The sequence below is a fragment of the Pelodiscus sinensis genome, chromosome 26 (assembly GCF_049634645.1).
Source record: "Pelodiscus sinensis isolate JC-2024 chromosome 26, ASM4963464v1, whole genome shotgun sequence".
Taxonomy (NCBI): domain Eukaryota; kingdom Metazoa; phylum Chordata; order Testudines; family Trionychidae; genus Pelodiscus; species Pelodiscus sinensis.
This window is the reverse complement of record NC_134736.1, coordinates 1,627,887-1,645,524: the sequence shown is the minus strand read 5'-3', so window position 1 is coordinate 1,645,524 and position 17,638 is coordinate 1,627,887. Positions and strand designations below refer to the sequence as shown.

General features: G+C 62.4%; 1 protein-coding gene across 2 annotated transcripts in view; it reads right to left on the bottom strand.

Moving 5' to 3' along the window:
• Positions 1 to 6,762: 6,762 nt before the first annotated feature.
• Positions 6,763 to 17,638, bottom strand: part of DSCAML1 (DS cell adhesion molecule like 1) — a 261,125-nt gene continuing 250,249 nt past the window's right edge. Inside the window, exons 31-33 of one of the 2 annotated variants that reach the window (XM_075909311.1) lie at positions 13,734 to 13,928; positions 12,445 to 12,756; positions 6,763 to 11,082 (exon numbers count right to left, since the gene is read on the bottom strand). In XM_075909311.1, the coding sequence (XP_075765426.1) occupies positions 10,643 to 11,082; positions 12,445 to 12,756; positions 13,734 to 13,928 (947 nt within the window). In that variant the 3' untranslated portion in view covers positions 6,763 to 10,642. The remainder of the gene's footprint in view (positions 11,083 to 12,444; positions 12,757 to 13,733; positions 13,929 to 17,638) is intronic. The other variant, XM_075909312.1, reaches the window with a different exon arrangement.

Sequence of the window (17,638 nt, the reverse complement as noted above, 5' to 3'; positions counted from 1 at the left end):
GCCAGGGAAAGGCCCTGCCAGCAGCGCCAGGGATGAGGCTGGGCCCAGGCTGGCCGAGTGGAAAACCAGCAGAGTCCTGGGAGGCGCAGAACAGGCGAAGCCGGATTGGCAGCCTGCAAGCCAGTGTCCGGGCGAGCCCCTCGTGCCCTCCCAGCAGCTGGCACAGGGCGCAGTGGGCGCCGCTCCCACCGTGTCAGGAGGGAAGCCAGGCCGTGTCCTGCGGGCGCTGGGCCCTCTGCAGAGGCCTCAGGAGACCATCAGTCCTCCCCCCCCCCCCCCAAGCTAAACCATCCCAGCCAGAGCTTTGCAGGGGCTCATCCGCCGGGCCCTGGCCGAGGGGCGCGGGGGCTCAGAGTTGGGTTTGCCGGGAGGGATGCGTGTGGGCCGAGGTGCTGCCGGAGAAGGGCTGAGGAAACCAAGCGGGAGGGGGGGGGGGGGGGGTCTCTCTCCTTCTATCTGGTGCCGGCGTTGCCATCCCGCCCCGAGCTCGGCTCACGCCAAGCGCCCTGCAGCCCCCTGGTGCCCCTGGGCCGGGAGCCGGCCTGGGGGTGACACAGGAGACGGGCAGCGCTGCTGGCCTGGAACTTGGGGGCGTGCTGCCCAGAGAGAGGACCCGGGCGAGGCCAGCCTGGGGCAAGCCCGGTGCGCTGCCTCTCCCGGGACGGGCCCCCTCCCGCTACTGCCCCAGGGCGCTGGCCGCTCGCGCCCCGGGCTGGCTCCGTCTCGGCCCCTGTTCAGCCGGGACGTGCTGCCGCGTGGGGCGTAAACGGGTCCGTGGGCCCCTCGGCTGGGTGCGTCCTGCTGGCTCACAAAGGGGCCCTGCCCCCCCGCAGGGGCGCACTCCGGGTGATGAAACGCCGGAGCCTTTCCGCGCCCCTGGGGCTTGGCCCGGCTCAGCGGGCTCGGGGAGGGGGCAGCGCCTGCGAGCTCCTGCGGTGCGTCTGCATGTGACGCCTCCCGCCCCGCCCGGCACCTGCCTGGGCCACGTCCCTGGCTCCTTAACCGCCCTGCGGGGGGGAGACGAGGCCGCGCGGTGCCATCTGGCCCGGCCCAGGGCCCAGGCGCGCGGGCGGGGCGGGGCGGGGCGGGCGCTAAGCTCCTTACGGGGGGTCCGCCGGGGCACTAGCGGCGGGGCCAGTTCGGGGGCAGGCGCCGGAGCCGGTCGGTGTCTCCGGGAGAGGGTCCCGTTGGCGGGCCCCGCTGACCATGCTGGCCTCGCTGCTGACCGCGCTCTTCTTCATGGTGCGCGCCTTGGGCCAGGTGAGGCGGGGCGGGCGGGGGCTGCTGGTAACGCTCCGGGGCCGCTGGCTCCTGCCGGCTCGAGACCCCCGCAGCGCGCTGGCAGGCAAGCCCGGCAGAGCCTGCTGCCTGCCGTGGGGCGGGGCTTTGCTGGGGGGTGCGGGGTCCATGCGCTGGCTGTACAGCCCAGAGCCGGGCCGGGCCATCCGCCTGCGATGCCTCGTCTGCCCCGTCACTCCTGGGCTGCCTGCAGCGCGTGCAGCGAAACCCGCCACATTCGGGCACCTGAGGCGGGGAGCTCAAAGACGCCCCCCCCCCCACGCCCCCGTTTCTCCTGCCTGCCTGTGTCTCTGGTGCCTCCTTCCCCCAGCCCAGCCTCCCCCAGCCCAGCATCCAGCGCAGAGACTCCATGGGCACCAGCAGCAGACACAGCGCTCTACACTGGCCCCCCCAGTCTGGTGCCTCAGTTCGTCTCACGGGCAGGCCGGCCCTGCCCTGGGGTTCCCCCCGGGCTCAAATCCCAGCCATGGCCAGTGGGGCTGAGCCCAGCCAGTCCGCCGCGGTGCCAGCTCAATTATCTGCCCCAGAGCCTCTCACCCGCCTCTGGGCGGGACCCCGGGGCGGCGGCAGGTACAGTCGTTTCTCTTCCCTCAAGCAGGGGCAGTCTCCAAGCCTGGTGCGCCCCGGGGAGGAGGACCCTGGCTTCCGGCACCCTGCGTCCCTCCGCGTCCGTCCCTTGCTAGCCCTGGTCCGTGGCTCTCCGAGCACCTGTCGTGAGGAGGCCGGACGCCATCGCAGGGCGCAGGGAAGGGAAGCGATTTTCCCAAGGCTGCGCACGTCTGCCTCTCCATGCGGCGCCCGGGGTCCGGCAGCGACCCCAGAGGGAGGGGAGGGGGCAGTGAGTTCCCCTCCGAGAGAGTTTCCTGGGAGCGGAGAGCCTGGCGTAAGAGCCAGCCCCTTGCCCATCCTCGCTGCAGGGCCTGCGGAACATCCCGATGCCACCTGGCCACCCTGCGGAGCCGTAACTGTGCGTCTGTGGCAGTGGCCTTGCTCCCCCTCCTCCCTGTGACCTCACACCCGTCTCCCTGGCAGCTGCCTGTGAGGTCACAAATGGACGATTACGCCTCCAACGCGGGGCATGGGCAGAAGCAGCAGGCACAAGGGTTTGCAAACCTCCTGGCTCCCAGAGAGGATGGAGGGTCCTAACCTAACCCCAGATGGGCCGCAGAACTGCACCCGGCCCGCGCTGGCGTCTGAGTAACACCCGGCCCATGGACGGGCACGCTGCTGTAAATGTAACGCTCCTTTGCTACTCCTCCTCCCCCAGGATCTAGGCAGAGAAAGGAAGGGCCAGTGTTAGCCTGGGGCCCCGGCCAGTTCCCTGCTCTGCCCCAGACCCCTGGTGGGCGTGTGGGAAAGTCCCTTGGTCTCGCTGGACCGGGGGAGGGCGAGGGGGGGGGCGGTGCAAGGACTGGAGGGGGAGGGAGGAGTTGTCGCGCCCGGGAGAGCTCAGGGCGCTCGTAAGCTCTGGCTCCGTCTAGTCTCCTTGCAGGCGGGGGTGGGTCTGTCTCTAACCTGCATTGCTTTGCTCCACCACCCAGCTCGGAACCAGCCTGTTCCATGAGGAGCCGCTGCCCTATCTCGTGTACCAGCCCCTGCCGTGGCAGGTCCAGTGTGTGACCCAGAGCCGCCGGGACAGCGGGGTACGTGCTGTTCCTTTTGTCTCCTCCTTCAGCCCGAGTGCATCCGACGGGGAGGGCCTGCCTGCCTGGGCCATGCTGGAGGCATGGCGGCAGGGTACTGCGGGCCACCGGGGCTGCCCAGGGGTGGGGTCTCGAGAGCGACGGGGCAGCCTGGCCTAGACTAGCTGTTTCCCCTTGGCTGCTGCAGCCCAGCCTAGTGCCCAGAGCCCTCGTTCCCTGAAGCACAGCCCCTTTACAACTGCAGCCAGCCTTCTGCGGCGGTGTGGCTGTGAGCCACAGCACAGGGAAAGCTGTGGATGTGGAGAATTGCATTGCGTCTGCTGGATGCTGCTCGCAGCGTCCCCGCCGGCCAGGGCGGAAAGGATATGCTGGGCTTTGACGTGCCAGTGGGCGTGCGCCGTGCTGTGCTGTGCCGCCGTAGCTCTGGAGAACCAGCCGCTTGTCACTCCCCGTAGCCCCCAGCTCCAGTGACACAAGCAGAATCGCGCTGGTGGTCAGGCGCCAGGGCAGTCTGGAGGTGAACTACTGCACGAGGTGGGTCTGGACCGCAAGAGTGAGAGAGGCACTCCCCAGAAGAGACACTCGGGGGAGGTGTGTTTAATGCACGTGGTAGGAAACGATTCGGGGGAAACGTGAACATAATTCTCTGCCTGGAGAAGGAAAAAAAGCAAGAGCCCACTAACACCACAGTGACTCCAGCTAGCACAGCACGCAGGGCCCTGCTCACTAGCTACGTCCAACCCCGCTTCCTTCTGCGGGTCCATCCCCAGCCAGCTCCAATGGCCTCCTGCTGACAAGTCTTATGAACTTGGTGACACACCGTGGACTAGAGAAACGGTGACCTCACGCAGTAAGTGGAGGTTTCCAAAATGCCGTGCCCTTTCCCTCCCTCAATGCCTTCTCCTGCCACGAAATGCTGAACTGGAAGGTGTGACGGTGTATTGGGGTTTTCCCGTCTCCTGCACCCCCGTAGTGGCACAGACAGACTCCACCAGCCAGTAGAACAGGGGAGTTTATTGCTCCTCCAGGATACAGCACAGCACAGATGGAATCTGGTTACAGGGCAGGCCTAGGATGCCTCAGCCCCCCTTGAGATGGGGGAGCCTGGGCCCCTAAATCCCAGCCTGTTGCCTAGGCTGCTTCCTCCATGATTCCAGACAGAAACTAACCAACCTCCCTTCCAGCCTTGCCCCCCACCCAGAGGCTGGCCTTCCCTCCTTCCTTTGTTTCTCTCCCTGGGAGATCACTGGTCAGACAGGTTGGGAGCCCCTTTGACTCGTCCTGCTGGGCCGTGCTACAAACAGCAGCCAGTGGGGGTCACCCACAGCCCACCGCCCAGCATAGCAACCGGCAAGGTACCGACACTACATCACGGGCGCGTGGGGGAGTTCCCTCGGCAGCATCCCGTTTGTTAGGATTGTGTTTATTGGAACTAAGGGTCTTCCCTGCCCGAAACGTGACAGAGCTAGTCTGGGGCACTACTTTGCCAGCTTTCCTGGGTTCTGATCGGTGGAACTCGCAGGTCGGGCTCGTGTGGGTAGTGATACAAATGGGCCTATTTGTACGTTTGATTAATAAAACGGGGGGAGGGGAGTGTGTGTTAAACAGTCTGCTGAGAACACAGGCTGCGTAAACGGGGAGGAGACTCTTTCTCCCAAGGGCAGAGAAGAACGTCTCTGCAAAGGACCGCGCCAGGCAGAAAGGGCCTGGGGTTGGAAGCACAGTAACGTTGCTTTCCCTTTGGATGGAAGCGCCCCCCTGCCGAGCGCTGCAGCATCCTGCGAGGGTCTGAGCGATGGTGAAACTGACCAGGCTCTCGCGTTCATCTGAACTGCTGTTCCATTAATGAGCCTAGAATATGCAAATTGAATCTCCAGAGGCAGCTTCTTTTCCCTTTTCCATACTGCTGTTCCCGGAGCTCTCGCCGTTGTTACTTCATTGGAGCGTTACTCCGCGCTGCCCCTGTGCCTGGCTCTGAGTCGCTGCGCACAATGGAGAGTTTAAAAGCCCTTCCTCCTGCCAGGGCCTTTCGTCTCCCTTGGCAGGGGCCAGCCGGGTACAGAACTGACTCTTCCTGTCTCTGTTCTATTTCCAGAAAGATGGACGCTCTCGGCACAACAGCATCTACTCGCTGCCGGGGCGGAAAGGTGAGCATGCGGCGTGCCCCTGGCATGCCGGGCAGGGAGCTGGGGCCTGCAGCCGCGCCCACCAGCTGGAAGAGGGCTGGTTTGCGGCAGGGCTGCCCAGCCCCGAGCCGCGCTGCTCCCACCCAGCAGAGTTGGCGTGCTCCAGTTCATTAACGTGTAATCACGTTTGTGCTGATTTGCGCGTACTGGGAGTGGATGCAGGGTCCTCGGCAGGATGGCTGCTGTCAGCACCCAGAGCCCAGCGCCCACCCTGGGGGGCTGCTCGGCCCCATTCTGGGTGGGCCTGTCATGCTTGTGTCTAAGCAAAGCCTCTCCCGCAAACCGGCCCCGCTGACTCCACAATGGAAAGAGCAGGCTGCGAGAGGGCCCTTCTGCCCTACGGCAGCTGTGGCCACCCCGTCCTCTTCCCTCCTGGCCTGGCACAAGCCACTGGGAAACGCCCGCGAATCCCGCTGCCTGGAAAGGAGCCAAGTGCTCAGCAAATGGGCTTTGTCCCCGTCTGTTCGCAGGGCCGCCCGGCGGTAATCGGGTGAGGCACGTGTGCTGGTGGCTCGGTCGCAGGCCTGGAGCGTGCTGCTGAGCTGGGCGCTGAGCCAGGGGCTGTGTCCGGCTCCGCACAGGCTCCGGGGAGGGAGTCCAGCGTGGTGTCTCCTCTCTGGCGCCCCAGGCGGCCGCTGGACTGAATTCCAGCAGCACAGTGCTCGGGCGCCCGGCGGAAAGGCCAGCGCAGTGCGGACGACGCTGCCTCTTGCTTGGCTCTTGGTTGCCCTTGCCGGATGCACGGCTCAGCCCCCTGCCGGGGCTCCATGCAGGCCTGGGCTGCGTGGCTTCGTGCGCCTGGTGTGGAGCTGGAGCAGAAGCGTTAGACGTGGGGCTGTGACTTCCCAGGGTTTCGCTGTCGGGGCCGCTCTCTGGCAGGGGCCGTGACAGGCCATTTCGGGGTTCCTTGTGCAGCTCTTGTCGGGGCAGTTCCTGGCTTTCCAGGGGCCGGCCCTTGAAAATGGAGGCAGCCTGTTCCATCGCCAGGCCTGGGCCCTCTGAGATGCAAGCCCAAAGGTGCCTGGCGGACACCAGAGTTTGCCCAGGCTCATTGGCAGCTGCGCGGCCTTGTCTGCCCAGCAGGATGCACCTGTCGCCTGTGTGAAGCGCCGGGCGTCTCGGTCACTAATGCCCAGGCCAGTTCTACAGCTCAGCAGGTCCCTGGGTGACTGCTAGGAAATCAGTGTGTGACTATCCAGTCTGCACAGTCCCGGAGCCAGGAACTACCGACTCCTATCCTGGGGGGCAGAGGGGCAGTGTAGCCTTGTGGTCAGACATGCCAAAGGCCGGGCTCCACGCCCGCCAGCCACCTGGCTTTTGCTGCAGCTGCTGCTTGTTCTGAGGCCTAGAGTGATGGATTTGGAAAAGGACAGTGGCCCGAGTGGGGGCCCCTGGGGAGAACTGGGCTTGTGGCCGCAGCGTTCCAGCCGGGCAGCGATGTCCATGGGTCCAGTGTCTGCTCCACCCCACAACACTCGTCCGGGAAGGGCTGTCAGCAGCCCACACCGCTGGGGCTATGCAGCCGTAAGCCCCCCGCCCGGCTGCTGGCATGGGGGCGCCTGGAGAACAGGGCCTGTTGTGAGCAGGCAGGAGCCGATCCCCAACAGCCTTTTACTTGGCCGTCTCCTTGCGGAGGTGGCTAGAAATGGGCTCGGGGGACACGGCCCAGTTTATTCAGCAGCATCTGGCGCGAACGTGGCCCGGGGTGGGGGTGCTGGGACGGCAGAGGCTGCATTTCCCCTGGGCCCTAGGCGAGGCCCCTCCAGGCCAGGTGTGAGGTGCTGGCAGGCTCTGGGGGGAAGGCGTGGGGGGCTGCTGCTGGCTGGGGCGCTGAGCCTGGAATGCAGGGCTGCCACCGGGGCCTGGATGCTGCTCTCACGGTGGCCTTTGCCTTTCTCCCCAGGGGCCGCGCCACCCGAGCCGAGCCGCCAGAGCAAGTGCACGTGTGACCCGGCTGAGCGGGCGGCCGTCACCATCCAGACCCACTACCGGAAGTACCAGCAGCACAAGCAGGAGCAGAAATAGACCTGCCCTCGGCCCCGGCTGGTTTTCCTTGTACCCCGTCGCTGTCGCGGTGGCTCCCTGGACCCGCTTTAGCCAGCAGCCTGCCCCCTTCTCCGTAGTGCTCCCTGCGCCCGGGGGCAGACGCGTCTGTCTGGCCTCGCCACACGCCCACTCCCACCTCCACCTCCATGGGAGCGCGGCGAGACGGGAGGGGTCAGGCCTTGCGCCAGGACGCGTCCTTGTCTAAGCATCCCAAGGGTCCATGCCCCTCACGCCCGTTGGACTGGTTCACTCCCATCTCCCCTTGCAAAGCGCAGCCATTTCTTACAGACGAATGGAACCGGGCTCCGCCCCCCGCCAGCACGAGGGGGGGTGCTGAGCCGGGCGGGGGCAGCTGCTCACCCCGGGTCACTGAAGGGCTGGTCGGAGCCCTGAGCAGGCTGGTTACACGTCCCTTGCAGCTCTGAGCTTGTTGCTTTTCGGCCCAGTCTTAGGCATCACCCTGGTCTCTCCCTTGCTAAACCCTTCCTGGGCTGCCCCAGCATGTTGGTGATCGGAGGCCCCCGAGGCAGCCTGCCTTGGCCACGACAGCCCCGTGTGTGCCGTCACGGTGAGGAAACAGGCCCCCCCCGCAGACTGAGCTAAGGGGGGCTTTCCTGGGGAGCTCTGAGCACCGTCACGGGTGGGGTCTGTCTAGTGTGGGGGGTGGGCACTGCCCCCCCTTACCCAGATACACGCAATGGGCCCCCCTCTCCTTGTGCATGACCCGTGGCCGGGTAGGAGAGCCTGCGGGGCCGAGCAGGGGGGCAATAGACGGGAAGGGGGGTGCTGTATGGCTAGTGGCCCCTGCCCCGTGGAGGCAGGGGGTTGCCATGTTGCAGGGTGCTGTTAGAGGGCCCAGGGGAGAGCAGGCTGAAGCTGTAAAGCCCTGGGTTGTGTATCTGGAGCGAGTAGCCCAGACCCTGCAGTGAGAGGTGCAGAGAGTGAGGGGTCATGGAGCGAGGGCAGAGGAGGCTGCACCTGCGGTGGGAGGGGTGCTCGGCCCCGGGGGCAGGGGGAGACAGGCAAGACATGGCTGGTGCTGAGCTGGGTGCCTCTGGCCTCTCGGTTTCGCAGCTGCCTGCTGCTGCGGCCGACAGTGATTCTGGGCAGTGGCCACTGGCCCCTTGCTCTCCTTGAGAGCACCTGGCCCCCCCTCTAGCTGCCTCCTCACCCCAGCTGCAGGCTGAGCTGGCTCCCTCCCGCGTGGCCATGATCCTGCCCCGCCCCTGCAGCGTGCTGGGAGCCAGTGCTTGGCCAGCAGGCTCCATGGAAATCCCAGGGTATTCCAGCCTCTCTCCTCCCCGGGAGTCCTGCAGCCTCCTGTCCTTGGCCTGCCTCTTGAGCGCTGAGCTCCTGCAGCCCCGGTGCAAGCCATGGGCTCGCGCTGGCGTGTGCTGCCTCCGTGAGGGGGCGTCTACAAGCAACGTTACTGTGGAATACCTGTGAGCGTCTGCACGGCATCCCGTTAGTTTGAAATAAGGGCCGGCTTAGTCCGACTGCTGTGAGCCTCATTCGACGAGGGATCGCGCCTCTTCCGCCGCAGCAGCAGAGCGTCGGCGCGCACCTGCTTTCAGTTTCAAACTAGCCCCTCGGCAGGGCAAGCGAAGCTATCCCTCGCGGGCTCTGCGGCGAGATGGCACGTCTCCGTTAGGGAAACCTGCCTCGGCCTCCTTCCGAGGCTTCCCTGCAGTGTAGCTGTGCCATGGAGCCGTACCCCACTGCGCCGCCTCAGTACTTTGCTCCTCCTACTCAGTGCTGGGCCAGCATCAGGCCCCTCGTGCTGGTGCTGCCCTAGCACCGGAGAAGGGGGACTCGAGAGTTGTGTCCTTTTCAGCTTTGCTGCCGTAGCACGATGTGCTTGCGCCCCCCCATGTTTGCAGGCAGGAGACGCAGGAGGGAAGTAACGATTGGCCAGTTTGGCTGGGATTCCTGCAGGCCACGCGCCTGCCCTGAAATGCAGCGATTGCCTGTGGTGGCCACAGGCCGGGCCGCGCGCGGAGCTGTGTCCCACCCGTCTCTCCGGGGCAGAAGGCGAGACTGGCTAAAGACGGGCACTGTCCGGCATGGCCCTGTGTGGGAAAGTACAATGGAGGTTTTGGTTAGAACGTGGGCGTGAGATTTGTACCAGACGCACGACAATAAAGACGTGGCAAGCGAGTCTCCTGCCTCTCCTTTGCCAGCTCACTTGGCCCAGAGGCAGACTGGTCTCATTTGTAGCACTGGCGCTTCTGGGCTGAAATGCCAGGCCCCGGGAACACGTCACCCACCATGGCCCTGTACTCCTGCCAACGGTGTGTGCGGGGCCTTCCATGTCGGAGGAGGGGCGGGAAGGGGGCGCAGTGAAATCTGGGCAGTGCAGAGGGCCGGGAAGGGGGGGGGCCCATGCGATCCAGGCGGTGCCAAGGGCCGGGAAGGGGGGCGCCATGTGATCCAGGTGGCACCGGGGAGGGGGCACCATGCGATTCAGAAGTGCTGAGGGCCAGGGAGGAGGCACCGTGCGATCCAGGGGCACCGAGGGCCAGGGAAGGGGGCGCCGTGCGATCTGGGCTGCACCGGAGAGGGGATGCAGTGTGATCCGGGGCGCTGAGGGCCAGGTGCCCCAGCAACGCCCCTTCTGCCTGAGGCCCATCCCGTGTGGGATGCCACGGCGGCACCACCCACCTTGCCCAGGGCCCAGCAGTTCTGTCAGCTCCTCTGTGTCTGTCGGAGCGGTGTGTCTGTTAGGGCTGGCGTTCGCATCTTTGAGGCCTGCAGTCACCGGAGGCTGCAGTGGCACGTGCCTTTCCAGGAGTGGAACCACAGCCAGGCTGCCAAGCCTCCAATACATCTGGCAGCCTGCTCGCGCCTCGCAGTAGCACTGCTGGTTTCATCTTCAGTGAGTTTGTCCGGCGCCACTGGGGCGCTGTGTGTGCGGACAGCCAGTCTGCCGGCTCCCTGCCCTGCTGCAGGCTCACAGCGACCACTGAGCAGCAAGACGAAAGGCAGGCAAGAAAGGGCAGGCCCTGGGCATTCCTGGTGCAATCCTGCGGCTTGAAGTAGATGGAAAACTCCAACATACAAACATAACCTTTATTGCACACGGCGCTGGGGTTTTTTCATAGAAAAAGGTATGAACACATAAGCATTTGCAAATCAAAGCAACTCCTGTTGTTTTCAGAACAGTAAACAGCATGCAATATCTTTGAGAATTTGCTTTTCAAAACCACCAATAATACCGGGAAAAATTCGCTGAGTCTTTTTGTGCCCCTTTCAAAATGTTGTGAATCTCTCTCTCTGTGTGTGTGTGTGTATATATATTTTTAAATCTGTAACATCAAATTCTTTGTGCCCTGGCTGCTTTTTCAGTTTTGGAGAAGAAGAAAATAGTTTCATTTATACAAAAGAGTTCATTATATACAAGAGTTTATTTCATTTCAATATAAATAATGCAGGAAACCAGCAGTTTTTTTTAAATTGGTTTCTAGTTTCCTACACAAGAGTGTAGGATTTGGAGTACGCTCCGGCCCCTTGTTTTTGAGACCTCCCTATACCGGATGTGCTCATTTCTAGTAAAGAGTCTCTAGAGCCTCCCATTTTGGTGTGCGTGGGCATGCGTGGCTCAGCACTGGTGGCAGCAGTGGGATCGGCGGCGGCGGCGGCAGGAGCAGCAGCAGCAGAAGTGGTGTTTGCCGAGACAGGCATGGTGAGAGTTCTTTGAGGTAAAGTAGTTGTGGAAGAGCCCGGGTGGGACAGGCCCAAAGGCTTGCTGCCTGGGTCCAGCGTCATGTGCCTTGCTTGCGTGTGATAAGCCCTGGCGAGATTTCGGATGGAGGCTTCCCTGGGCGGGACCACTGGACAAGGATCGTGGATGTCAGGCTTGCGGAAGAATGCTTCTGATTTCATGTACAAGGGAAGGTTGCAGTAATCACCTGCAGGAAACAAACAGAATGGGGTAAGGTGCTTGAAATACTCCACCATCTTGTTCAGCGCTGGCTTGTGGGAAACCGTGTGTGTCTGAGAACAAGCTCCGGTTTGCCTTTGGCTCTTCAGGGCTCTCTGTGTAGCAGGCACGAGGGGTCTGAATGCACTTTACCTTGGCTCGTCGCAGCTGCAGAGAGGAGAGGTCCCCTTTCTTGGCTACAGCTGCGCTATGGTCCTGATCCACAGAGCCCTGCACGCCCTGGATATCCACTCTGAAGGCCTGCCCCTCCGATACAGGCCCAGTGAATGCTAGAGCTAGAGTGGGGGTTCCACCAACCCTGTCCCGGATGGGACATCTGGCCCAGATCACGCCAGCTCCAGGAGCCACCTGCGCTGCAGCTCGGCACTTCAATGTAGTGAGAGCCCGGCAGAGCTACAGCGGTCCCGGGGGCGGTGCAAGCCAGGACTAAGCAATCCCAGCTCCAGAACCCCTGCAGCTCTGCCGCCCGGTCCCCCTCCCTCACCCATGTGGAGACGGGAATGGGGGAACCGGCTTTTAAACTGGCTCCCCCTGTACCATCTCCTGCCCTCCCCTTTGCTGCCTCTGACACAGAGGCAGCAAGGGAGGGAAGAGAGTAGTCCACTTGACTGCCCAGAAAGCATAGGCTTATCGACTAGTCGAATACCCCCTACCCCGGTCCATGCCAGGGGCGGGGTCCCCCTGAGCTCAAGCGGAGGGGGCATGAGGCATGAGGCAGGGTGCGCAGGAATGAGCCCGTAGCCCTTCCTCAGCCCCGGACTGGTCTTGTCTCTGACTAGAACTAACTTAGCGCCTCAGGCGTGGGGCCGAAAGCAGCATCCATCAGTCCCCGGCGGGGGAGTTGCCAGGGCCCCGCTGTGTGTAACAGGCGTGTGAGGCTGGGCGGGCGGGGACGCAAAACGAGCTGAGCGCTTGTTGATCCGTGTGTCGGAAGGCTCTGTCTGAACAGCTGCGTGGCTGTGCGTGCCGCCGAGTGCACAGCAGCACGATCCCTGCCGCCGGCCCCCTGGAGCAAAGAGGCTCCGTGAGTTGGCCACGCCGCGGTTTGGCCTTAGCGAGGGCCCACACCGCTGCAGAACGGATGCATTGCGGGGGAGGAGCCATTTCCTCACAATAAGCCCTGTCCCCTCCCATGCTTCGGCAGCCGGGGCAAAGACAGGGGCGCGCTGGTGTTCCAGGTGTGGCCACACCTACGGCCGGGCTGCGTAAAAGCAGGTCCCAGGGTGCTGCTGCGCACTCCCCAGGACAGCAGTGCCGTGCTGCCCACGAGCCCTTTGGGGCCGGCCCTGGGCTGCACGGCTGCCGGGCGCCTGGCCCGCAGGATACTCACTCTTGTTAGCGCGGTGCGGGATGGGCACCGCCACGTTCTTGCCTCTGTCACTGTCCTGCGGCTTGGGCGGCGAGGCGGTGAACCTGCAGATCCCTGGCTCGGACGGGGTGCTCATGGACGTCATGCTGTCTGCATTCTCGTTGGTCCCTGTGGTCATCTGGTCGGAAGAGCTGTCTGAGATGAAGCACTCTGTGATCTCAAACTTGGCGTGCTGCAACTGCTCCTCCAGCTTGGCGTGCTCGTAGGCCCGGGCCAGCTCCTCGTACGTGGACGAGGCGCTCTCCGTGGAGACCATGCTGTTCCGCCCTTTGTCTGAGAACAGGGACACAATTAAAGCCATCCCAGAGCAGGTGGGCGCAGCGCTTCAGAAATGGCCCACCGGACAGGCCTGCGCTCATTTAGCTTGCCAGTGAAACAGCTGCCTAAAAGCTGGCTGGTTTTCAAAACTTTGTATTTTAACATTAAAACCCTACACAATCACCAGCCACCGCAGTAGTTTTGGTTTTGTGTAGCTGTTAACAACTCTGCTTTGTGCGCCTGCTGTTTGTCAATGCACAACGCACCCTTTAAGCCAGTGGAGGGCAGGCTGCACGTGGCCTGTGAGACAGGTTGTTTGCTGTTGCCCACGTGCAGGACTGTCAGATTCTGCCACGTTTTGGTTTTTTCCTACCGCTGTTACTAAAACGACACACCTGTAAGGCACAGGTGCCCACGACGCTGACTGAGCCCCACGCTCCCCTGGCGCCCCGGCACAGCGCTGCTACAGCCCACTCCACAACCGTCCCCACCCTGGGGGCACGTCGTGGTCAGCAATCCTGCAGCTGCTGAGGGAGGAGGCCCGCTCACTAGGCTGTGCTGCCCATCGCCGGTTTAAAGCCAAACCAAATGCATTCCTTTTTATTGGTGTCTGTTTAACCCCCGGGTAGTTTATACAAAACCAAAAGGTCCATTTGGCGTGGAGGTGTAGCAGGCTGGTCTCTTGTGAGGCACAGGGGATGGGAATGCGTCTGGCGTGCTTGGCACAAGCATTGCTGGGGCATGCCCCGCCCGCTCCCTGTGCTGCCTGGACACCCCAGCTAACAGGCATGCAAGCTGGCTGCAGCAGCAAAGCGGCAGGGCCAGAGGGAGGCTTCCTGTGGCTACGGGGCTGTTCCCTGCCGGAGATGGCAGAGGGCAGACGGGCCACAAGCAGCTCCCATTGGCAGTGCTGCTGGCCCCGGTTTGTTTGGCTCCCCAAGGTGTGCGAGCTCCTGGGCTTTGCAGCCACGTTCCTCCGCCCCCCGACTCACCCGTGTCCTGCGATAAGCTGGCGCTGTAGCTGTCACTCTCGGTGACTGTAATCCCGTGCTGGGACCCCACCGTCCTCCAGTCAGAGGTGAGTGTGCGGGCCGGAGTGGACGCCTGGCACTTGGTGAGCGTCCACTGGCTGGAGTACCTGTTCCGGGTGCTGTGGGCGGATTTCACGCTCTTCCGGGAAACCGGGTCTGAGACACACAAGTTGCACAACAAAGTCCGGGTTGATCTCTGAGAACTGAGAGATGCGCAGGGCTTCCCCTCCACAGGTACCTACAGCCGGGCACAGCTGTCCACCGGCAGACACAGGTGTCTGGCATCTACCAGTCATCACCTGTTTGGGGCACGCGGGTAGCTCATGAGCTAGGACAAGATGCTGCTTGTCAGGCATATATCTGGTGGTGATCACCAGCATGGGTGTAGATGGTGGTAATGGTGCAGTTTTTCTACCTCCTGTTACTTGTTTTCCGGTTGGATGCCTGGTAACATTTACATTGGGGAGAAAAAGCCATAACTTGTGGACAAGTGCCAGAAAGCAAGAAATACGACTGCTGATGTGACTATGGACTCAGCATAAGCAGCAAGTTCTGTGGCACCTTATAGACTAACTGAAGTGTTGGAGCATAAACTTTCATGGGCAAAGACCCACTACATGCATCTGACGAAGTGGGTCTTTGCCCACGAAACTTATGCTCCAACACTTCAGTTAGTCTATAAGGTGTCACAGGACTCCTTGCCGCTTATGCAGATTCAGACTAACACAGCGACCCCTCTGATACTGGACTCAGCATAGCACTTCTCTGGAAAGTTTGGAGAACGCTCTGCTTCACGTGATAAATTATGGATTTTCCTGCACTACTTCTGCCTTCCTCAAGAAGATCCAGTAGCCAGTTGTTTGTGTCATCTAGTATGTCAAAATATGTGTCATTATTTGTAGAATGGACTAAGCGGAGACATTTTTATGAAGTTATGCAGATATTGAGCCTCCTTCCCGCCAATTATAAAACATGCATTGTTGATGTGATCTGCTCAGCTGGCGCTATAAACCTAAAGCACAGATCCTGCTGTCATTATCTTACCACTAACTCCACTGGCAGTATGTACACACTACTTACATAACAGGATAACGCTTAGTAGGAGAGCGGTAGAACAACCGCCTATAACATGTACTCTTATGTAAGCCCTATAGCTAACTCTGAGCTGCTGACTGTCTAAGGCAAGAGGCTGGTGCACTATATTTGATGACAGCAATTTGCAACCAGTTGAAACATTTTCACTGCTCCCACTGCCCCCGAATCTGTCTGAGGTTTGTTTCGTTCTCAGCGTGGGAGCACCTTGGAGCCTGCCTACGTCAGCTGCATCGTCTCTGTGCACAGGAGCTCACACGGCCACGCTGCACGGAGGGGCAGGTGGCAGGCACAAGCTGTCCAGTGCTAGCTGTCACCCCTCGGGGGCTGGCCGTCAACAGAGGAAGATTCTGAACTGCTGCATGGTTCCATGGTTGCACATTTCAGGTGCTCCGGAAGGGGGCCGCAGCTGGCCGTTTCCCACTTACTGTCTTCTTTGCAAGCATGATGCAGCCCATGGTATCCAGCGTGCTGGTGCGACAGTCCAGGGCTGCCCCCTCGAGACAGAGCCCTGGATCTTGTCTACTTACTCCTCAGGGCCAGTCTAGCGGTGGGCCCATGGGCCCAGCAGGGAGAGGGTGGTGGGCTCAGAGCCCGATCCTTCTGCCCGAGGGAGGAGTTGAACCTTGAGCTCCGGCCTCGCAGGTGAACGGTCTAAGTGCTAAGCGGGCGCTAGTCCCATGTGGGCGCGCTCTGCCTTGCCAGAGCTATGAATGGGGATTGGGGGAAGGGCCCCTCAGCCCTCACTGTGCTGGAGTGGGCTCTGCTTGTGGAGGGGGAATGGCCTCTGTTCTCTGCCCGCTCAAGAGCGCCGTTTTAGTAATGGTAACCGGCGCACAACCAGCTTCCGGAGCTCTCTGGGGTGGGATGGGAGGGGGGCAGGTGCCCCTGGATCAAATCCCCCGGCTGGGTGACTACAGGGCCTCTGGGGTGTGAGATCTCTGCCCTTGCGCTGCGGCAAGAGGCCACGGGCAGGCCCCTCCTGCTGTTTTGGAGTAAGGCTTTGCTGCGGAGCAGTAAAACCCCCTCGCTCTAGTCCGCCATGATCAGGCTGCACGCCCAGGCTGCGGCAGGTACCCCAGGGCACTCGTCTGCTCCTTTGGGGGCTGCCAGCTCCTGGGGAGAGTCACTTGGTGAGCTCTCTCCTATCCCCACCCCCTCCCTTTCGCAAGAAGTCAAGGGGGGGGCAGGACAAGGATAGCCCACCCCACAGGACAGTTACCTAGGAGACCGGGGGATTCCCACCCAAACAGCTGAGGGGTTTGAAGCAGGGTCGCCTACAACCCAGGCGAGTACCCTCACCCCTGGACTAGAGCGCAGAGGCAGCGGAGAGCCTGGCCCCAGCATGTTTAACTGAAAGAGACGAGCCGCCACAGGCCTCCTCTGTCCGGAAAGGCAGCAGCGCAGGGAACCCACATGCCCGAGGAGCAAGGCCTGAGCCCACCACTGGCCCACGGAGGGGGCTGAAGGCCATGCTGCCCCAACTCACATGGAACTAAAATGGAAGAGTTTCCACAGGCAAGCAGGCCGCTCCGCCCAGCCCAAGCACCACGCGGGGACCCTCACGGAACAGGGGGATTTGAATCCCTCGTGCCCCCCCAGGCACAAGGCTGAGCCGCTGGGCTACAGGTGAAGACTCAGCAAGGGCCTGGCCCAACGCCCACTGAAGTCAACTGGACCCGCTTCCAAAGCCAGGGCTGGTGCCCCCCGAATTGCTACCCCCCCGGGCATGCAGCTGCTGTCTGTCCTGGCTCACTCTTAGCTAAACTGGAGCGCTGTGTCCATGGCAATGCGCACTGCTGTACCCTGACGACGAGGGACCCCCTGGCTGAGAGCGGCGCTCCTGGCTCCTTCGCCCCCCTGGATCTTTCCTGTTCAATCTGTTCCATTTTCACTGCACAGGGCTGGGGCCAGAGCGCTGGAGAGCAGCCCTGTCTAGCCTGGTGGTGGGCCAGTGGGCTCAGCATGGGGCGGGGCGGGGGGGCGCCGACAGCCCCTTTTTTCATGCGGAGACGGGATTTAAACCTGGCTCTCCCGCCTCGCCGGTGACTGGTCCATGCCGAGCTGCAGGCATTCGCATGTGGTGCTCCCTGCCTTTTCCACTGGCGGAAGGCTGCTGCGTTACACACTCAGAGCGGCGGTGGCTGGGCGCGGGGCCTGCAGCACATTTAACTACGGGGAAGAGCTGCAAGAGGCAGGATGGAAGTAAAGCCCCCTCGCTCTAGTCCACCGTGATCAGGACACACGCCCAGGCTGTGGCAGGCGCCCCAGGGCACCAGGGCCGGCCCACACCATTTTGGCACCTGAGGCGGGGAGCTCAAAGGCCCCCCCCCCCAAGCCTCCTTGCTGCACCAGCAGCAGACACAATTATCTGCACTCTGGGTCCTAGTGGCACCCCCCCCCACAGTCTGGCACCCGAGGTGGGGCTGCCTCAGTTCGCCTCATGGTAAGACCGGCTCTGCTGGCACTCCCCTGCTCTTTGGAGGGGTATGGATCTGGGGTCTGCCACCTCCTGGGGAGCGTCACTAGTGAGCCACCCCTAGAGAGCGTCAACTGGGACGGGGGGTCAAGACAAGGCTGGCCCACCCCAAAGGACGGTTGCCTAGGAGGCAGGGGATCCCAGTACAAACCCCCACCAACTGGCTGAGGTCTCCTACAACCCAGGCGAGTATCCTAACACCTGGACTAGAGCGCAGAGGTAGCCGAGAACCTGGCCCGCGGCACATTTCACTGGAGGGGAAGAGCCGCAACAGGCAAGACTGAAGGGGCACAGC